The sequence below is a fragment of the Carettochelys insculpta genome, chromosome 2, assembly GCF_033958435.1.
Source record: "Carettochelys insculpta isolate YL-2023 chromosome 2, ASM3395843v1, whole genome shotgun sequence".
NCBI classification, from domain to species: Eukaryota; Metazoa; Chordata; order Testudines; family Carettochelyidae; genus Carettochelys; species Carettochelys insculpta.
In genome coordinates this window covers 28,315,548-28,335,158 of record NC_134138.1, presented here as the reverse complement: position 1 = coordinate 28,335,158, position 19,611 = coordinate 28,315,548, and the positions used below count along the sequence as shown (strand labels likewise).

Below are 19,611 nucleotides of genomic sequence, written 5' to 3'. Positions count from 1 at the left end.
CCTGCCTCCCAAGGTGTGTGAGAGTGAAGGCTCATTGTCCAGGATGGGTTGCAGATCCCTGATGATGCGTTGGAGAGGCTTTAGCTGGGGGCTATATGTGATGGCCAGTGGTGTTCTCTTGTTTTCCTTGCAAGGCCTGTCTTGTAGCAAGTGGCTTCTGGGTACCTGTCTGGCTCTGTCAGTCTGTTTCTTCACTTCCTTAGGTGGGTATTGTAGTTTGAGGAAAGCCTGGTAAAGGTCTTGTAGATGTTTGTCTCTGTCTGACAGATCGGAGCATATACGATTGTACCTTAGTGCTTGCCTGTATACAATGGATCATGTTGTTCTCCATGTAAATATTTGTAATTTGCCGTGTGCTTTTCTTGACTGGAATGAGTCCTAACCAGAGACTTTCTCCATTGAAGAGTGACACAAGGATATGCTTTATCACCTCTCCTGGTTGCTCTAATCCTTGAACCTCTGCAGTACCTGTCAGAAATTCTCCAGGTATTCAGACTATCATAAAATCCCTATTTACAGGTGGTGTCCTGCTTTATCTCAGTGACACAAACCTCCATTCAGCACCTTAAAGAAGTCTTACAGGCCCCCAGCACTTTATCTTGTGTTTGTTTCAGCATGTCCAAATTATAGGTAATGTCCATAAGGGCCTATAGGTTTTTTGTTTGTTTTACAAAATTCCATGCTAGTCGTGTCCCTAGAGGAATTCAAATACAGATCTCACCCAATTCAACTTATTATTCTTTTATTTAATTTATATCAAATTAAAAAACAACCCAAACTTTTTCACTATTAGTTGAAGATTTTACTCTTAAGGTGGTTAAGAAGTGAGAGACTCGGATGTGATCATGTAATCTTATTATCCTCCTTTTCATGCTTCCCCTATAGCTCCCCCTCCCTGTGTTATCTCACTTCTTCCACTGTTGTTCTTGTAGGCAATAGATTTCTCTTTATATGGATTTCTCTTTACTGTATGCACGTCTATGGAACTGTATAAAGTAAAGCAGGAAGACTTGTTTCCAAATTTAACTTCATATTTCTATTTTTTGACAAAAGTTTCAATTTTTAGCAGCCGCAACATACAGGATGACCAGATAGACCTTTTTTTCATTTTCTTCTGTTTCCTACTCACAAACTCTATAGTTTGCATACTTTATTTAGAAACAAAGCAAAGCAGTTAATTGTTCTGTAAACTTGCTTTGTTAAAGACTAAACATGCACATAGGCAGACTGTGATGAATCACTGAACAGATTACTGAACTGTGTGCACTCTAACGCTGTTGTTACTGTATGATATAGATAAAATTGTTATTCTTATGCTCTTAGAAACATTATTGTGCTCTTAGAAAAAAATACTATAATTGCAAAGTGTAATCTGCTTTTATGCTTTAAACCACCTGAGATACAGTGTTGAAGCAGTGAACAATCTGTACAAGATATATTAATAGGAGATAATTAAGCTACCACTGGACTTCAGAGTCCTGTATATTTGAATCCTGATGCCTAAGTTTTTCTTATACTGCTTAAAGATGTCAAATTTCATCGCTATAATGCACAAAATATGGTTCTTACATTACATCACAACTTTCTCCCTGGCCGACAACTGGGGTATGTTGTATATTCAGGGACAAATACTCAGCTAGTATAATGTGGAACCGTCTGATGATTTACACTGAGGAGCTGTCATGTACTGCACATGCAATGTGAAGTCTTTGCAGTATGATTGTGGAAACAATGCCATATTGCTTGTTATCACAGAAAAATACCTTAAGCATCTGTTGCAATAATTATAGAGATGGTTTTATCTCCCATTCAAATAATATATACACATACATAAGGCTAAAGTAGTGCATGTCATGTTGATGTAGTAGGGGAAATCAAGGACCAGTAATTGACTCTTTGCTTGTTAAGCTTCTGGGCAAACATCGGATGTCTTTCAAGCAAGGAAAGGGTCACAAACAGGTGCTATCCGTCAATGTGTAATAAGAAACTAATCTGAATAGGTACCATTATTAAAACACATTCACAGATGCTAGATTAGCTGTAGAAAAACAGGAAGCCTTTGAGAGGAACGGGAAAAGCACAGTCCAGTGAAACATACAATGCTGGTTATTTTCATCTTGTTGTGGTTGCATGCATGAAACGCAGCAGTAATGGACAAAGCAGAAATTTAATTTGCAGAGAATCCCAATGGCTGTGTTCTGCAGCAGACTGTTTAAGATATCAAGACTGAGATAGAGCTCTGAAAATCCACGATCAGATGTCCTTTTTATACCTACATTCACCAAAGTGGATCTTGGCAGACCATTTATGTGGCTCATGGATGGATGCAGATCCAAATTTTATATTGAAAGCCCTGAAAATCTGTGGTTATCCATTTTATATGCACAGACATCCCCATCCAAGGCTCCTTTTTGTGGCTCAGATGTGGATACAACTTTTGTATCCGCGTAGGGCTGCAGTGACTGAGTGTACTGTGAACACCAGGGCTACGTCTACACGTGCAGCCAACATCGAAATAGCTTATTTCGATGTTGCGACATCGAAATAGTCTATTTCGATGAATAACGTCTACACGTCCTCCAGGGCCGGCAATGTCGATGTTCAACTTCGACGTTGCTCAGCCCAACATCGAAATAGGCGCAGCGAGGGAACGTCTACACGTCAAAGTAGCACACATCGAAATAGGGATGCCAGGCACAGCTGCAGACAGGGTCACAGGGCGGACTCAACAGCAAGCCGCTCCCTTAAAGGGCCCCTCCCAGACACAGTTGCACTAAACAACACAAGATACACAGAGCTGACAACTGGCTGCAGACCCTGTGCCTGCAGCATAGATCCCCAGCTGCCACAGAAGCAGCCAGAAGCCCTGGGCTAAGGGCTGCCGCCCACGGTGACCATAGAGCCCCGCAGGGGCTGGAGAGAGAGCATCTCTCAACCCCCCAGCTGATGGCCGCCATGGAGGACCCAGCAATTTCGACGTTGCGGGACGCGGATCGTCTACACGGTCCCTACTTCGACGTTGAACATCGAAGTAGGGCGCTATTCCTATCTCCTCAGGAGGTTAGCGACTTCGACGTCTCGCCGCCTAACGTCGAAGTTAACTTCGAAATAGCGCCCGATGCGTGTAGACGCGACGGGCGCTATTTCGAAGTTGGTGCCGCTACTTCGAAGTAGCGTGCACGTGTAGACGCAGCTCAGGGGACTACAGAGTAAGAGCCTAATTTTGTTATTAAAGTCTACAGCTCACCCTGCCAGAGTCTCAAGCAAAAGTGTGGCACACATTTTCAACAAGTTGGCTCTCATTCTGTTTTCTGTCTCCAAGACACAGAAACTGAGCTGGCACCAGCTCAGAGGAGTAAGAGGCATCTTCAGAAAGCTGGATATTCTCCAAGAAAGGCCATTAAAAGGCATCATTATTTTATAACTATGACATTACCCAGGGCACAATCTGAACTGACAGGCACTGTGCTCCCTCAATTCACCAACCTGAGTTGCCTCTGACATTGCTCTTCTGGGAGAGTAACCACTCCTGCTTTGATCACACCCAGCCTTTGGGATGTGAGTCACACCCAGCTGTACTGTATGGCTACATCTACACGTGCACGCTACATCCAAATAGCTTATTTCGATGTAGCGACATCGAAATAGTCTATTTCGATGAATAACGTCTACACATCCTCCAGGGCTGGCAACGTCGACGTTCAACTTCGACGTTGGGCAGCACCACATCGAAATAGGCGCTGCGAGGGAACGTCTACATGCCAAAGTAGCACACATCGAAATAAGGGTGCCAGGAACAGCTGCAGACAGGGTCACAGAGCGGACTCAACAGCAAGCCGCTCCCTTAAAGGGCCCCTCCCAGACACAGTTGCACTAAACAACACAAGATACACAGAGCCGACAACTGGTTGCAGACCCTGTGCATGCAGCATGGATCCCCAGCTGCCGCAGCAGCAGCCAGAAGCCCTGGGCTAAGGGCTGCTGCACACAGTGACCTTAGAGCCCCGCAGGGGCTGGAGAGAGAGCGTCTCTCAACCCCTAAGCTGATGGCCGCCATGGCGGACCCTGCTATTTCGATGTTGCGGGACGCGGATCGTCTACACGTGCCCTACTTCGACGTTCAACTTCGAAGTAGGGCGCTATTCCCATCCCCTCATGGGGTTAGCGACTTCGACGTCTCGCTGCCTAATGTCGATTTCAACTTTGAAATAGCGCCCAACACGTGTAGCCGTGACGGGCGCTATTTCGAAGTTGGCGCCGCTACTTCGAAGTAGCATGCACGTGTAGACGCGGCCTATGAGTGTTAAAGCCTACCACTCATGAATTTAATTGCAGGGTAAAACCAGCAGCCTCCCAGCCCCATACTTTCTCTCAGGCTATTCCTACACTAGACATAGAAGTCGACTGCCAATATGCAATTTTAGCTATGCAGATCTGAGGAAATGGGTCCTTCCTACAAAAACTCATAACCTAATAATTTATTTTGTTAGTCTTTAAAGTGCTACATGACTGCTTTTTGTTTTGTGTAGCTACAGACTAACACGGCTACCTCTCTGTGACTATCCCCCAGTTCAGTGCTGATTGCCTTGTCCTTCACGTATAGATGATGTGAGAAGAGATGAAAAAAGAGATGATTTGGAACATCTGTGTTTCTCCATTTTATATATTTTTTCCTCCTCTTTGAGAATCATCTCCAGCTGGGGTTCAGAAGACAAAAAAGTCTTTGTGGTGGGAACTTCTGGCTGTTTCTTTGCCAGGATGTATGGTTTTCCCTCACTCCTTTTTTCCTTGCAAAGAATGGCCAATTAACCAGTAACAGAGAGGGAGCCATGCTAGTCTATATACTATCAAAACAAAAAAGCAGTCAAGTAGCACTTTAAAGACTAACAAAATAATTTATTAGGTGATGAGCTTTCGTGGGACAGACCCACTTCTTTCAGTTAACCAGGTGATAGTCCCTGTGGCTTTGTTGACACCTGGCTGAGTAATCAGCTTGTCTTTTGTCTTGGAGGAACGGGTTTCTGCCTGTTTTTCTAAACCTCGAATATGTTCCAGCAATGCTATGCAGCAGAATCTCATAACTTGCCACAAATTTTACCAGGACAATAATGATCAACATTTTATGAGTTTTAAATGATATCTCATAAGGCATAATTTGTTGAGAATCCATGCTGGTATATCCGACTCACATACACCAGGCACTTTCCCTGCTCTCCTTCAGATAATTTCTAAAGACCATCTATCTTGTGAGGCAGTTGAGTTAGAATCTGTTCCTCATCATACATTTGTTTTGTATTTACATGCTGTATCTTTAGAGTGTAAGCTTGAGGGAAATGACCTGTTGTTTCTGAGAAAAAAACATTACACGGAGTTCTGGGACTTGCTATATTAAGTCTTGGATCATTGTCAAAAATATTGCTTTCTGTCAGGACTAGTGACAGTTAAGGCTCTATGGCCTTTACTCCAGTTTTACGGCAGCGGGGCTCTATCATAACGAGTGGCGTTTCCCCTGTTTTACTCAATGTAACATAATAGTGAATTAGGCCATCTTTCTTAATCAGCAAAAACGTTTGAATTACATCCTGTGTGTCCTGGAAAGCAGCCTTTGTCATCTTCACCATAGAGCATTTGTTTCCAACTGTGAAAATACACAAGACATCAGGCCTCAAAATCCCATACAGTTTGCTAACATTTTGCCATTTCCAGTCTGTTTACTTGAGAACTGCTAGCAAGCAGATTCACCTAGACCCTCCAGTTCCTTTGCTCTGCTTCAGTAACACAAAATGGCCATAAACCCATTTGAACTGGTAGTTAAGCTGAGTTTATGGCTGCTTCTCCTGACTGCAGGTTACAAAGCAGCGAAAGCAGCTGGAGTGTACTAGTGAATCTGTCCCAGAAGGGATCACAGCTTTCAAGTGGCAGAAAGCATTAATCACCACATTGTGGTGGTGGCTGAGATATGAACACTAAAAGCACATGCCATTGAAATTGTGGGTGAGATTGCAGGAAAAAGGTGGCTGTGAAGATTACCTGGTTTTTAAAGCATGAGTCACCTAATGTATTAAAATAGCATTTCACATTTTGTAAATCCTCTCCGGTTCCGTGAAATTTGAAAAAAGATAATATTTGTTCTCTTGCTGTGCTTCCCCCTCACTGCAAATCTGAGTTATTGGTGGCCTTTGTCTACACATGTCCAGAAAGACGACATAGTGTGTTTACATTGCTTTTGCTAGGTTCGACTACATCAACAGTGCATTGTAGGTACCTATCCCACAGTGCCTGTAGCCCGGTTGCATTTTGGGGTTTTGTGACAGTGTGTTATGGAAAAAATGTGCCACAAGTGGTTGTGTGTGCGTATGATGTCATAATCCCAGAGTGTATTGCCTTTGCTCCCACCCTCCCGTTGAAAACAAACAGACAAAGGAATTTTTGCACCATTTTTTGAAAGCCTGCCCTGAACTCACACCGCTATGTGGAGTGCAATCCAGTGATGATAGATGCCATCAAAGTACGTTATTTCTGGGGCAAGCTCCATTACTTCTTAGGAAATCATCCGCGGAGCTGCACACTTTGGGATGAAGTGTGGCTCTGCAGGAAGAGTGTAGGAAACTTTCTTTAACCAAGGAATCTATTTGGGGTGACTTTTTCAAAGGGACAGAAGACCATTCTTTTTAGAAAATATTGAATGCAGAAAAGGGTAGAGGCAGATGTCCTGGGCGGTGTTTGTGAACAGCCAGATGCAAGGACAGTCAGCAAAAGCACAGACAGATGCAATGCAAATCAGGGATGCTTTGAAAAACAGTTTTGTGAATGAGCAGACAGCCACATGAATCTGCTGCATTTAGGTATTGTGACATATGGCCTCCAGGAAGCATGGTGAGGAAGCCATATGATTGTGCATTCTGTGGAGGGAGGCCATCTGCAGTTCCAGTGACTTTAAAATGTAACGCACAGAAAACAACTTTCTCGGCTTCTCCTCCTAAAACCTGTGCAGGGGAAAAGCCCTTTAAAGCACTGAAACCCTGCACAGGACATGCCAGTTTCCAGAGGCAGGGTCCACACAGCCTGGCCGTTGTGTAGTGAGGGAGAGGGGGCGAGCCCGCCAGCCACATGGCAGGCTGGGGGTGGGGGACAGTCCTGTAAAATGTAAAGTGCAGAAAACAACCTTCTTGGCTTTGCCACATAAATCTTTTACAGCTGCGTAGTTCAGGGCAAGACCAAAGAGCCAACCAGTAGAGTAGTGGGAGGGGAGCAGGCCAGGAGAGCACACCAGCCATATGGAGGAGTGGGGAGACATAGAGCCCGCCAGCATCCCTGGTGTAACTGGTCTACAGCATACCCTGGGAAATCTTCCAATAAATATCTGCATTTCTTTTGCTGGTTCAGAGTTTACTCAGCACAGATCCATCCCCCCCGCCCAGAAATGAGATCCTAGATCTCCTGATGGCTCCATGCTGGGACTCTTTCGCAGCTCTGAGAACCCCAAGAACTCATGGCCAGATGGGCTCACTCCTGAGGTTTGCGCCTGAGGTCTGCTAGCCACACTGGCCAGAAGGAAAACCTAAATTCTGTTTCAACAGTGGGCATTGTTTAAGTGGTAGCAGCTTCCAGAGCTGCAAGTGGAGTCAGCGGCCCCAGCACTCAGAGCCGCAAGTGGCTCCTTAAAGAGCTGCATGTGGCTCCAGAGCCTCAGGTTGACAACCCCTGAACATGTGTCTCAGAGCTTCCAAAAAAGATGCCAGAATGCCATTCCATGCATTCTTCCAGAAAAAAAAAGCCCTGGGAACACAAGTTAAGTAATACATTATCTGCGAGTCAAATATTTACTCTTCCTGAGGCTGACAGTTGGCACTCTGGTACTCACATCTTTAATGTGGTCTAACTCAGAATTTGGGACATGTATTGTACCAGTTGAATGAGCACTCAGAATTCTATACTTACTTTATTTATGCGAGATGGGAGAATATGCTAAAACCAGCTAGTGTATATTTTTATGTTACTACAACAGAAGCTGATAGCATCATTGTAACTTGGTTCTTTCCATTTATTCTCATAACAGATCGTCCATAACGTAACTCCTTTGTCTACACCAGAGTTACACTAAGGATGAGTGTGGCCCGTTCTGTCTGTCATGTCTGTCTTATGGTTCTCATTGGTCTAAACAAGCTTTATTTTTGTAAGATACATGGGGATATCTTAACATAAGCAAATTAGGCTATGCAGTTTCATGGGCAATGGTTACTCCACAATTTTAGTCTGCTTTGTGACATCTTTGATAGAAATGTGTGTTGATTGTTTAAGGATTCAGGACTCATGATTTCTTGTTTGTCAAACTATTGCACTAATAAATGAAATAGGGTAATAAGAAAGAGCCCATTCGTTTACTTGAAAAGAATTGCATACAGTATGGAAAGTACTGAAATTGAATTTGAAATAATCTTACTTTGGAGAAGCTTGGGGAACGGGGGTTGAAGAATAACCAAATTTCCCATGTAGTCAAGTGGAGCCACTGGCCCTACTTGGTTGACCCTGGTGTGGGGCTGGTCCCATGCCTGAGGGCTGGGGAGAAGGGCTGCCCCACTGCTGCCAGCCACAGTAGGGCAGCTGGCCCTGCTTGGCTGGCCCCAGCTGGGAGGCAAGCCATCTCTGGTCTTGGGTGGCCATCCCACACCAGCCAGCCCAAGCAGGGAAGCCAACCCCATGGCACCAGCCACTCTGCTGGCCGCAGCTTGTAGGGCTGCCCCTTGGCAGATGGCTGCAGCCTGGAAGCCAACCTTGAGGCAGCAGCCTAGCAGGGAAGCCAGCCCCAGCAGGCAGCTGGCCCCAGGGCAGTCACCCAATGTGCCATTTAACAGAGTGTTTCAGTTATCAGAGTGGTGGGTAACGCAGCTTTTACTGTACATATTTGGAAACGTGTCTGTCCATCTGTGAGTCTGTTTGTTCAAAACTCCTCCTAAATGGTAAGATCCAGGACCACTACATTTGGCAGGTAGCTGCCTCTTCTCATAACTTAAAGCAAGGTCAGGGGTTGGTTGTTCCAGGATAAAGGGATGTGTGTGGAATTTGTTTCATATCAAACGAAAAGGAAGGAGTGTGATGGCAGGGACACTTATACTCATGTGTGATCACAGGGGGGTAGCAAGCTCCCCAGTGAGCAAGCACTGACTCACACCACCCGCTGCTGGACCTGCTCCAGGAGCACCAGGGGGTGGCCTCTGTGCCGCGCCTCATTACCCCCTGCTCCTGGGGCGAAGCCACCAGCCAGGCGCATGCCCGCTGCCCCCTGGGGAGGAGCTAGTGGGAAGGGTGTGTGGCCCTGTCATCCCAGCCAGCCCTGGAGAGAGGCTGTCATCCACCCCCACCCCCTGTCCTTAGCCCTCCAACCCCTCCCAAGCCCTTTCTCCTCTCAACCCCATGCTCTGACTCCTGCACCCTCATCCACTGCCCTGGGCCCCTCCTAACATCCCAACCCTGACTCCTACGTCCCCATACCCTCAGCGTCCTGCACTGCCCTCCCACCATCTGTAGTCCCTATCCTGATTCAATTTCATCATCCTTAGGAGATTTTCTGTGAGATTATTGCAAAGAGAAATTGCTGGGAGTCCTCTGGGAAATGTTCAATGGTCTGATAATGGGGCTGAGAAATAAATACTTCCGAATTCTAGCCTGGGCTCTGACAGTCCTGTGATTATGGACCAGACTCCAGACCTCTCTGTCTCTGTTCTTCATTTTAAAAATGATGATCATTCCTTAGCGCTGTTTTCTTATAAAATGAAAGTACCCAAAAGGATGAGCTTAGCAGACTTGGACATCATAATAAGCAGTGTAATTAGGCTCTTTGAACCAGGAATTGAATTGCCGGCAAAATGTAAAATCCTCATCTTAATAGAGATCTTGGTGTATTGGCTTTGAGAGCCAACAGATTCAGCACTGGCATGAGGCACAATAAAGTTGAGTGACACTGGCTCTTCTAAAGCACCGGAACAATGCTGTGTGCCCCTGGCATTCAAAATACAGATAGCAAGGCGCAAATCAGGCTGGTTTGTTAGTCAGCGCTTGGAACGTCACCGTTTTGGCGGATTGGCATGACCTTCCTGTTTATTTGTGGAAAAGGGTATTAGTTTCCTCTGAGGGTTTTGTTTTTTTGTTTTTTGTTTTTTTTTGCTTTTTAATGCTAAAAAAATGTTTCTCATCCCAAGGTAATAAGCACAGAGGAGCTAGACTGAAGTATAAACACTGTGAAGACGTGATAAATAGCCAGATACCCCTTCCAAGGACTGACCATGACTACTTTACTTTGTTTTAAATTTCAAGCGCCTTATCTTTTACCCTTGGGAAAACCCATGTGTGTAAACTACCCAGCCGGAGGCAAAAGAATACATTATTTGTATCAGTGAAGACAAACTGCAGTGCTGCAAAACACCCTTAAAAGAAGGTGAGGCACTTGAGCAAAACGCCCTTACATCTGAGATGACCTGCAGGAGGTTGGAATGGTATGTATGGTATGCCCAGTACAGTTCCAAAGACTCCTGCAGTTTGCTTGTTCCTGTCTCCTACTTGGAGGCATCACTTCGTTCCGACTGATTAGTTCAGCTCTTACTCATTGGGAGTTGTTGGTTTCCTCCATTACAACACGTTCCTGCTTATGACTGTTAGAAAACAGGGACTGTCCAAGTTTGATTTCCATGAGCAAGATTCCTCTGAAGGAAGTAAGCCTGCAAGGATTCCGCTCCCTCATTGACAGCTCCAACTGACCCATGCTATCACTGCTTCCTTGGGCACCTTTGCTTCTGTGACATCCCCCTGCCCCCACTCAAAGGAGAGGCTTTTCCAAAATAGCATGGTCAGACCTGTTGCAGCCTCTGACTGTGTTCTCTTGTCACAGTTGCTAATCTACCTGCCTGAATATATAACTTCCTGTAGACATTTCATCTCAGTAAAAATGAGTCCTGAGGAAGGATTTGAATGAGGAGAACACAGTAGCCTTGCAGACTTCCATAGCAGTCCTCTACGCAGGAATTTCTGTAGGGGGGTGCTTTTTTGTAAAAGGGGACCCCACCCCCAGCAGGCCCTGCCCTCCCCCGCACCCCTGCTCTCCAGCGAATCCTGGTTCCCTCCCCCAGCTGTAATACAGTAATAAAGATTTTATAGAAATTACATTCTGGAATCATAATATCTGTAATATTGTAAGTGAAATACAATGTTGCAAAATATCCCAGTCTTTGTCCCCTTCCCCCGACCCAAACCAATGGCTAAGTCGTCCCCCCCACCCCCCGAGACTCAGCAACAGGAGAAGAAGCAGAATATGAAGAATCAGAAACAGCAGAAAAACAGAAGCAACAAAAATATCCTCAGTTTGGGACACATTCAGCGGAGTGACGATAATTCACACCAGCTGATGATCTGCATGCTGGGTATTTAAAACCCTAGAACAGTGTAGATTACTGGCATTGCAGTTGGTCTTTGGTGAATGCATCATTCTTTTACTGTTCATTCAGCACTCAGCTTCTCCCACAGATTAGTGAATGACCAGTGATTTCAAGGGGCATGTGGAGGGATTTTATGTCATACGTATATCTGAAAGTATCCAAGTCCTACATAGTGAAGTTTTGCATGAGGCATCCCTTGTAACCTCCTGTGTGCGGGCCCAGCATACTCAGGGCATCCCAGGCTTAGACAGGGTGTGTGAGAGAGTACAGACTTTTGGAGAGAAGTCAAGGCTGTCATCATTCTCATATAATACCAGTGATGAGGGCATGTAAGTACCAAGGGAGGTACAAACAGAAAAGAGGTAGGGGTAAGAAACGCATGAGCTTGGGGGACAGAGCAGTGAATTGGATCTTAGACATATGGGCTCCATGAATCATAAGGCTGAGGTCAGGCCTTCTTATTTATGGTCTTGTACTGCTAAATAATTTTCCTTGCCTGTTGTCATGGTTTAGTGCAATGACTGCTGTGTTCCCCTTTTGTGATTTAGCAAGGGCAGGCTCCCCAGCTTTTGCCTCACTTGGGTGAGAGACGTGTCTCTCTCCCTCCTGGCCTAGTACCTCCAGGCTATGCTCCTCTCTGACCACACTGTGAATTCACCCAGCAGGACAGACTGCCTAAGTGGTCAGCCTCTGCACTTCACTTTCTCTTACAGAGACTAACAGCAGTAATTGCCAACAAGTATAAGTTAACACACACCTTTTCCTAAGCAAGTATGTTGTCTTCTTAAGCTAAGAGTATTACAGGGAAAACATTAAAAACAATAAAAGAAACTACACACATGCTCATGAGTTGCCTGAGATCACCTCATGTGTACATTGGCTCTGGCATGTGAGCAGTCCTTCAAAATCCCACATAAGAATTTTCTGGTGGTTCCAAGTTCATAACCCACTTTTGTCTAGAACAGGAAAACTCATGAAACGTGCAATACCTCCTGTATACATTCTGGAGTTCTCTAATCTGCTCCTGGAAGTTCCAGATCAATCAGTAGATAATCAGGTTGTCTTCCCCAGGGCGTAGCTTCAAAAGATTGTTTTTGGAGGTGAGACTATATTACCCTTTTGAATTTTATGTTTCTTGGAGATTGCATTAATTGTCTCCTAGAAAAGCTGCATACAGTTCCACAATAGCAATTAAACAATTAAGGTCATAAGGTTTAATTTATTTCAATGAGGTTTATCCAGATTATTTTAGGAAATGGCTTCTCTTTGTCGCACCTGTCATGAATATGCTCTCTAGAGGAGCAAATGATAAATAGAATTTTGCATTTTTACTTATAAATTGCTGCTCTTTTTTAGGTTATCATGTATATATTATGCCAAGTTTAATGACAAAATTTATAAATGCTGTATAAAATAATACAACTCTACAATAATTTAATAGGGATAATATGTAAAACTTAACAGTGTCCAGGATTATTAGGACTAGTAATCCAACAAAGTAAAAATATAATTCACACATTAGAAAAATCATGAAACTATGTCATGAGTAAAAAATACTGATCTGAGAAAATTATTTCAGGAGAAAAACTCAGAAGACCTAATCTGAAGACTTAGGCTATGTCTACACTACCCCAGAAAATCGACCCAATGAGGGTCAATTTTTGGGGTTTAAATTTCACACACCTGATAGGAACACACAAAATTGACCCCTGTACTCCTCACGAGATGTGCAGAGTAAGGAAGATCGAAGGGAGAAACTCTCCCATCTACCTTCCTCTGTGAGGGCAGTCAGGTAAGTCAATTTCAGATCATTCAATTCTAGCTACGCGAGTAGCTTGCATTGCGTATCTGAAATCGACTTAGTTTCCTAGTGTAGACCTGGCCTATGTGCGGTATGCATAATACACAGGACTCCAGTGGGATCTGTCCCAGATGAGGCCCAAAACAGTTTCTCTGGTCCCTGACAGTGAAACTTATTCTCAGTGTTGCATTTTTCATAGCTCTTGAGCACTAGCACATAGCAATGACTATTGATAGCAAGCATGCTGGTATTTTGATTGTGCTGCAAGTGTCAATTACTTTCTGAATTCTTGCACAGGGTCCAGTTGAACCTGGGATTTACTTTCAGCATCAAAGCTTATTGTTGTAAAATTTGTTTACTGTATAGAACACTTTTACTGTGTACATGGCAGCCCTATCCTGGCACCTCACTGCTGATAATGACTCAGCCACTGCTGCTGAATTAGTGCAGCAGGAGTAACTTGGGGAAGTCCACACTGCAAGCGAAGATGAGATTGCAGCATGGGTGTGCGTACCTGTGCCTCCTATAATCCAACTAGCATAGGCAACAATGATGGTGTAGCTGTGGTGGCACAAGGTTGAGCCCACGCTAGTGGCCCAAGCGCAAGACCATAGAGAAGCTTTGGTACATGATCAGCCAACTTGTCTGCACTGGAGCCTATCTCCCCACGTTCAAATAGTGCTATTGTTACCCTGTTAGTTTGAGTGTTGTTAGCACAGAGATCTGATCTGTGCTACAATCACACCTTCACTTGGAGCATAGAGGTATCTTTAGAGTGTTGCTATCACAAAGGCATGTGCATGCATGTAAGTAGCAACCTTGTGTATATGATTCGCTCCCTACTTTGTGTTCTGCCAGACAGGGAGTTTTCAGCTCCTGTTTTTCACTCCCCAGTGTCCAACAAGCACCATTTTATGGATAGCAACCTGCTCTACCAGTTCCGAATGAACTTCCGCCGGCGACGGAGGCTGATGGAGCTGCTCCCCGAGAAATCTCGTTCAATGCCAGAAAGTCATGACAGTCCCTTTTGCCTGCGCAAGCAGAACCATGACAACAGAAAGCACACCAGTTTTCAGTCAGGTGATTCCATAATTCTGTGCCTTTAACTTCTCCACTGTTTAACTTTTCCTTGAAGACACTAATCACTTTAGCATGAGGCAGATTTAGCTGAGGAAAGTTCTCACGGTGTCATCCATGAATAAATATCCTATCCAGTAAACAGATTCTTCTACCTGGTTGGCTTTTCAGATAATTAACTGCCTTGTGATGTCCTTTGCTCTTGTGTAAATAAAGGTTTGCAGGTTTACACTTTTTCCACAGGCAGAAATCAGACAGTTTGGAAGATTTTTTTTAAATTGGCTAAAAGGATTTTGAAAAGGTGAAGTATTTCGGCACAAATTACATGTTGTCATTTGAGGGGATAGAATATCTGAAAAAGTAATACACTGCAGCATACAGCAGAAAGCAGAATGAAATGAGGGGTTAAAAAAAGATAATTGCAGAAAATATTCTGCTTTTTAAAAATGCTATTCTACTCTAATGCACTAATAGCTAGAAATCAGAATGGAAGAGCATTATAGAAGTTAAATTAGCTGAAATGGATCATGTAGTAATCCTATGTATCAGAGTAAAGATTTTATTCTTCATGCATAATTCATATATTCCTGCAGCACATAAGTGAGCGTTCTGACTAAGCGGCGTGTGATTTTATGATTACACTATTGTAAATGAAAGCATGTTCTGATCTTGTTACTTTAAACCAATGGTTCTCAAACTTAAACAACTCAAGAACCCTTTTCATGACAATGCCAAATCTCACAAACCCCCTCCTAAAAATGAATATGTTCGGGGATTTTCTCTGTTACCTGAGCATAAATTATAAATGCAGTGATCTTGGAAATATGATTTTTATTATATGCATATTACACACAATTTAATATTACATTATTATTTCTTATTATATTACTACTTTTATCAAACTATGAAAACAGCAACACTTTCAAAATTTCCCTTTCATGTTTTGTATCTTTTTGATTAAGCCTATTATCAGGTTAGGTTCTTGTGTGTCTCAGTAAGGAGAATCAGAAGTGAAACAGCCTGAAGGTATTTAAGAAGTCCACTCAAATATAGTTTCTCCTACCATAAGCATCCGTGTCTTGAGCAGTCCAGGCAAACAATGCATGACTACAGCAAAACTTAAACTTGTTCTTAATACTAGCAGCCTATTTAATTTTTCAACCAGCAAAACTATCCCTTTCCCTTCCCATTTCTCATAAAGAATATTGGAGTTTAAATCTCTGTAGTATGATAGATGAACTTGCTTTGATCTTGGAAGCTCAGAACGATTGGAGAAAGATAATAGTCTCAGATCTGTTTCAGCACTGAATCTATTTATGTATTTGGTTTTCACAGAAGGAAAAAACTTTTTTGCATAATCTGTCTTTGAAAACAGTAACAAAACTGTAATAGCTTTTTCTGATAGCAGAGGTATTTGTTTCTTAAACTCAGCCAAAAGTTGTTCAATGACAGATTACTGAAACTCCTTTTCAAGTTGTAATCACAGGAGATTTCAGTCAATTTCTCCTTTTCCTCAGTGCTCAGTAATCTGCATTGAGAAAATGGTACTATCAAATGTGTTGTGAATCCAGTCATTATTGGCTAACATAGCTGGAATGTGTTCCCTACACACTGGGCAAAGTCGTTTTAGGTGTGCAATTACGTTGATTTTAGTGTACTGATCCAACCATAATTTATACTCTGTCAGGAAGAAGAGTTTAAATTCTGTAGGGTGACCATATTTCCCTGCCCCATATTTGGGACAGGGAGATATGGGGGGAGGGGTGGCTCCTCCCAGCTCCACCAAGCCCCGAGGAGACAGGAAGGAAGCAGCAGCCCCCAGCGCGCCTGGGAAGCTGGGAAAACGGCAGCTGCCGGCCCTACCCCCAGGAAGCTGCAGCTGCCAGCGCTTCCCGAGCCCCAGGGAAGCAGCAGCCACCAGCGCTCCATGGGGCCCTGGGGAAGCAGCTGGGATGCAGCAGCCACCCACACTCTCCTCCACTTCCCCAAGGCTCAGGGAAGTGATTCCCGCCAGCAGCTGTGTCTGCACAGCTGCTGGCAGAAGAGGTCAACAGGTAAGGGCCCAAATACAGGACAATGAGTCCCTTTTAAAAATAAACAGGGTTGCCTTTTTGGTGTCCCAAATATGGGACCTTCCCACCTAATCCGGGACGGATGGTCACCCTAATATTTTGTCTGGAAGAATACTGAAACTTTCATTTCTGTTGGTTTCCAAACACCTGTTACAAAACTGCATCTTTCTTATCGCAGATTCAGCTCAGTCTTGCACATTACAATTTGTTATATTGAGGACTAAAAGAGAAAATTTAAGTAATTGATTCATGACAAAATGTCTCTAAATAAATTAGGTTCTGGAGCCAGACATGATTTCCCATACAGCTAGTAAGCTCGAAAGGATGTCTGTTAGAAAAAAAATAGAATTTCCATTCTAAACTCAAACAAGTATACAAGGATTTTGCCCAAGAGAGCCATCTAACTTTGGTGTGGGTCAACAGACAATTGTATATGCTATTCATTTCTTCACAGAGTACGTGAAATAGGCTGGAATTTGCTGGCCATGATTTTATGAAATTCACCACTTTCACTGCATTGTCCAACACTTCCTTCAGTCCCTCAGGCATGCATTTTGCCACAAGGGTTTGTCTATTGATATTGTAATGAGTCCAAGAGACATCTGATGCAATCTTGTTCAAGCTACAAATACTGTATACATCACCGTCATCGATGTGGGACCATCACTGCAAATACCCCTAGGTATCAAGACTAATCTGTTTCCTTTTCTTGAAAATATGCATTAGTCAGATTGAAGATATCTTCAACGGTACATTCTTTCAAGGGTACTTGAAACAACAAGCTCTCTTCAGTCATACTTTCATTCACATAACATAACACATACTCACAAAATAGACGGATTAGCAATATCCATTCATTCATTCATCTGTATAGCGTAATATAGACTGTTTTTCACTCCATACACAACTGTGTTCTCTACATTACTTGACGCACCATCAATTTGTCAGCACAGTGTATTATTGAGACAGAGGTACTATGCCAATCCCTTTTGCAGTCTTTTCTCCAAATATGCAGTGAGCTACATCTTTTATACATAGACCGATCTACCTCTCTGCTAGGGTATGGGCTTCTGGTGCTTTTGCTACTTGGTTGCTTACTCAGTATGCCTCTTCCAGTGCATTCTTTTTATCGATACTTGCTGTGGATACAAAATGGGTAATGCTACTTTTGCATTCAGTTAGTTTTCACTTGAAAAAAACAACAGTCTTGTTGAGTTATGCAGGGTGCCTAGTTACTAAGAGGCACTGAAGTAGAGATGGTTTGAGGCTGCTGTTTGCTAGGACATCACTACAAATTATGCACTGGGTTTGGGACACCCTTGAGCACCAAAGCAAGAAAAGCCATATTTCATATAGCTTTCATATAGATCATCATCATATTTTCTTTTCTTCATAAGTAATCATTTGACTTAGATTTTCCACACTTAGGACTTGATGAAACACAAATGGCTTGTCTACACTACCACCTTCCTTCAAAGGAAGGATAGTAATTAGGGTGTTGGGAGTTTACTGATGAAGTGCTGCCGTACAAATTTTGAGGAGTAAGGGGACTTGGAAGTTGCCCTGACACTTTGAAGTACCGGCAGGTGCGCCGCGGCTACACACGTGCCAGTACCTCGAAGTTTAAAACTTGGAAGTTGCCACAGGGGGGAATTTGCTTAATGAAGTGCTGCCTATGCATGGCAGCACTTCATTAGTAAACTCCCAGCACCCTTATTACCATCCTGCCTTTGAAGGAAGGTGGTAGTGTAGATACAGCCAAACTGATGTAGAATGCACCTTTTTGTTGTTCTTTTACATTTTCCAGTGTCAGCCTCTTGCCTATTATTGTGTGTACAAGGGGTTCAAATAAAAATCATGCACTGAGAAAATTAACAAATGAATAAACTAGTAAATGAGAAGATTTGTTCATGTCTTACTGGAGCAAACAGCACACCACAGAGGATGACTTAAATATTGATTAACTGGGGGATGTTACTGCTGCTACATTGGCTACAATGACCTTGCTTCCAGTTTGGTGTGCAAATGCTTTTTCTTCCGCCATTACAGGTTTTTTTCTGAGAACCACCTATAGCATTTCACAAATTTCCAAGGGCTTTCTAACCACAGTTTGGGAACCACTGTTTCAAACAAAGCAGGGGAAAGGTGCCAAAAGAATCAAGACAAGTTCCCTTTCTCTCTGTATTTTCCTTTCCACAGTGAGTCCCACCAAGGAGATAAAAATCGTGTCAGCAGTACGAAGGAGTAGCATGAGCAGCTGTGGCAGTAGTGGTTACTTCAGCAGCAGCCCTACTCTGAGCAGCAGCCCCCCAGTATTATGCAACCCCAAATCTGGTAAGCAGTTTGCACTGGTCCGTGTTAGACAGTATTCAGCTCTCTCTCAAGAGAGTGAAGGAAAATGAGTGACTGTATTTTTCATCGAAGATTGTCTTTTGAGGCATGTTTTGAAGATGGATAGATTCACAGATTTTGTGGCTTGTCAGACCTTTATTTTTCTGCATCAAACCCATAACTTCTGTTTGAGCAAGAATCGTGGTTCTCAAATGTTGGCAAGTCGAGGAATACCATTTAGAGTTACATTTTCTCACAGACCCCCAAGCCCTGTGCTCAGCCCCAGACTCTGCTCCTACCCCATTCCTTCCCCAAGACACCACTCCAGTGGTGTAACTGGCATAGCATATTTGTGCAGTCCCTGACTTTGCATGGTTGGGCAATTATGAGGGGGTGGGGCTGGGCAATCAGGAACCCCCAACCCCTGCAGTCAGCCTTGAGGCCATCAATGGACGGACCCTCTGGCCAGGGGCTCACAAGGCCCTGGGTGTGCACCCAGCTCTGGGAAGAGATGATGCTTCCCAACGTGCCTGGCTCCTAACTCTAAGATGTCCCACCACCCCATGCCGGGCCTGGCTCCCTCGAAAAGGAGGCCTAACTTTTTTATGCTCTTCTGTACTGCTGCTGGCTGCTTGCCTGCTCACCCTCCTCCCATTGGCTGATTAACCAGTGGGTCAACAGGGGGCCCCCTCCAGAATGGACACTCTCACGTTCCCATCCTCTCTGCGCACCCAGCGCTCCTGCCTGAGAGCAGGATGAGAGTGCATGGGCTCGCTCCACTCCACCTGCTCACTTGGCACTCCGTCTGGGGCATGGCATTTCAGTGCAGGAATGTCAGGAAGGCAGTGGAGCAAGCCCCCTCATCCTCACCCCGATACCCAGCATGAGCGCTGCGCAGGTG

General features: G+C 44.0%; 1 protein-coding gene across 4 annotated transcripts in view; it reads left to right on the top strand.

Moving 5' to 3' along the window:
- Nucleotides 1–19,611, top strand: part of DEPTOR (DEP domain containing MTOR interacting protein) — a 119,884-nt gene that overhangs the window by 65,688 nt on the left and 34,585 nt on the right. For all 4 annotated transcript variants that reach the window (XR_012644358.1, XM_074986730.1, XM_074986729.1 and 1 more), the window contains exons 6-7: nucleotides 14,125–14,310; nucleotides 18,579–18,713. Coding sequence is in view for 3 of the 4 variants with exons in the window: in XM_074986730.1 (XP_074842831.1) it covers nucleotides 14,125–14,310; nucleotides 18,579–18,713 (321 nt within the window). In the remaining variant the exon portion in view is untranslated. The remainder of the gene's footprint in view (nucleotides 1–14,124; nucleotides 14,311–18,578; nucleotides 18,714–19,611) is intronic.